This window comes from Pteropus vampyrus, unplaced genomic scaffold, assembly GCF_000151845.1.
Source record: "Pteropus vampyrus isolate Shadow unplaced genomic scaffold, Pvam_2.0 Scaffold157, whole genome shotgun sequence".
Classification (NCBI taxonomy): domain Eukaryota; kingdom Metazoa; phylum Chordata; class Mammalia; order Chiroptera; family Pteropodidae; genus Pteropus; species Pteropus vampyrus.
The window spans coordinates 677431-678967 of record NW_011888938.1 but is presented as its reverse complement, the minus strand read 5'-3'; the positions used below and the strand labels follow the sequence as shown (position 1 = coordinate 678967).

The 1537-nt window shown below is 63.1% G+C and overlaps 1 protein-coding gene across 1 annotated transcript in view; it reads left to right on the top strand.

Moving 5' to 3' along the window:
* Positions 1-6: 6 nt before the first annotated feature.
* Positions 7-1537, top strand: part of UAP1L1 (UDP-N-acetylglucosamine pyrophosphorylase 1 like 1) — a 2206-nt gene continuing 675 nt past the window's right edge. Inside the window, exons 1-3 of the mRNA XM_023536455.1 lie at positions 7-724; positions 901-1076; positions 1357-1529. Of these exons, the coding sequence (XP_023392223.1) occupies positions 609-724; positions 901-1076; positions 1357-1529 (465 nt within the window). The 5' untranslated portion in view covers positions 7-608. The remainder of the gene's footprint in view (positions 725-900; positions 1077-1356; positions 1530-1537) is intronic.

Below are 1537 nucleotides of genomic sequence, written 5' to 3'. Positions count from 1 at the left end.
GCTGCGGAAGCCGCCCCCAGGCCGCATTCCCTCGGGAGAGTGCTTTGTACATGTGCACACCTGATGGCCAGTGCCCAGCCCACAGGCGTATTGACAGGGGACCCCTTGCACACTTGCATGTGCTCTTACACACCAGCGCTGGCGCTCTCCTGGCCTCTCCGCCTAGAGGTGAGGCAGGTGCTCCTGGAGGGGAGCCTGCCCAGCCCCCCCACCCCTGCACAGCTAGAAGGAGTGGGAGGAGGGGCACGGGCAAATCGGAGCAGTCAGACCCCAAGTTTTCTCAAGGCCCAGGTCGGGAATGAGCCCAGGGGGACATCATCGGAATCTCTGATGGGTCAGGTAAAAGTCACGTTTGGGTGGGGTCCTGGCCCAGATGAGATCAGAATGTTATTTGGAAATTGATGTTCGGTGGCTGTCAGGCAGGAGTCAGTCCCCCGCACAAGTCTGGCTTGCTCTAAAGTGAAGGGGTGGTTGTGTGGCAGGCCTTAGGCATCTTCTCATGGCACCCCGTGTCCCCAGGTTTCCACCAGATCGCCCTGAACAAAGTGGCCGTGCTGCTGCTGGCTGGCGGGCAGGGCACTCGCCTGGGTGTGACCTACCCCAAGGGCATGTATCGGGTGGGGCTGCCCAGCCAGAAGAGTCTGTATCAGCTGCAGGCCGAGCGGATTCGGAGGGTGCAGCAGCTGGCTGGCGAGCGCCGAGGGACCCGCTGCACGGTGCCCTGGTGTGCCCTCTCGGAGTGATCTGCCCCGCGTAGCCCCAGCCTTGCCCCACACCAAAGCCCGAACCCCAAGCCCAGCCCCAGTGTCCACCCAGACTGCACCCCGATGCCAGCCCTTGTCAGCCCCGTCTGCCCGAGGACCCAGGCCCTCCTGAAGGCCCGCCCGCCTCACCTCACAGGTACATCATGACGAGTGAGTTCACGCTGCGGCCCACCGCTGACTTCTTCAGGGAGCACGACTTCTTTCACCTGGACCCCGACAATGTGGTCATGTTTGAGCAGCGCATGCTGCCCGCTGTGACCTTCGATGGCAAGGCCATCCTGGAGCGGAAAGACAAGGTTGCCATGGCCCCAGGTATGCCCACCCCTGAGGCAGGGAGGGACCCCTGGCCTAGAACTAGGAGCCTGGAGGCCTGGGACGGAGGCGGGAAGGTGCCGCCTGGAGGCTGTGTGGTCCTGGAAGAGTGACTTTCCCTGTCTGGACTTTGATTTCCATCTGTCATGTGGAACCACCACAGTGCTACGTGGCTAGGGAGAGAGCTGCTTCAGGCACAAGGTCCAGCCTGGAGGGGCCTCCTCTACCTCCAGCAGGCCAGGACTGGGTGGCGGAGGCCCACCCCTTCCTCCCTCCGCAGACGGCAATGGGGGCCTGTACCGTGCGCTGGCGGACCACCACATTTTAGAAGACATGGGACGCCGAGGAGTGGAGTTTGTGCACGTGTACTGCGTGGACAACATCCTGGTGCGGCTGGCAGACCCCGTCTTCATCGGCTTCTGCGTGCTGCGAGGTGCGGACTGTGGCGCCAAGGTAAGCCC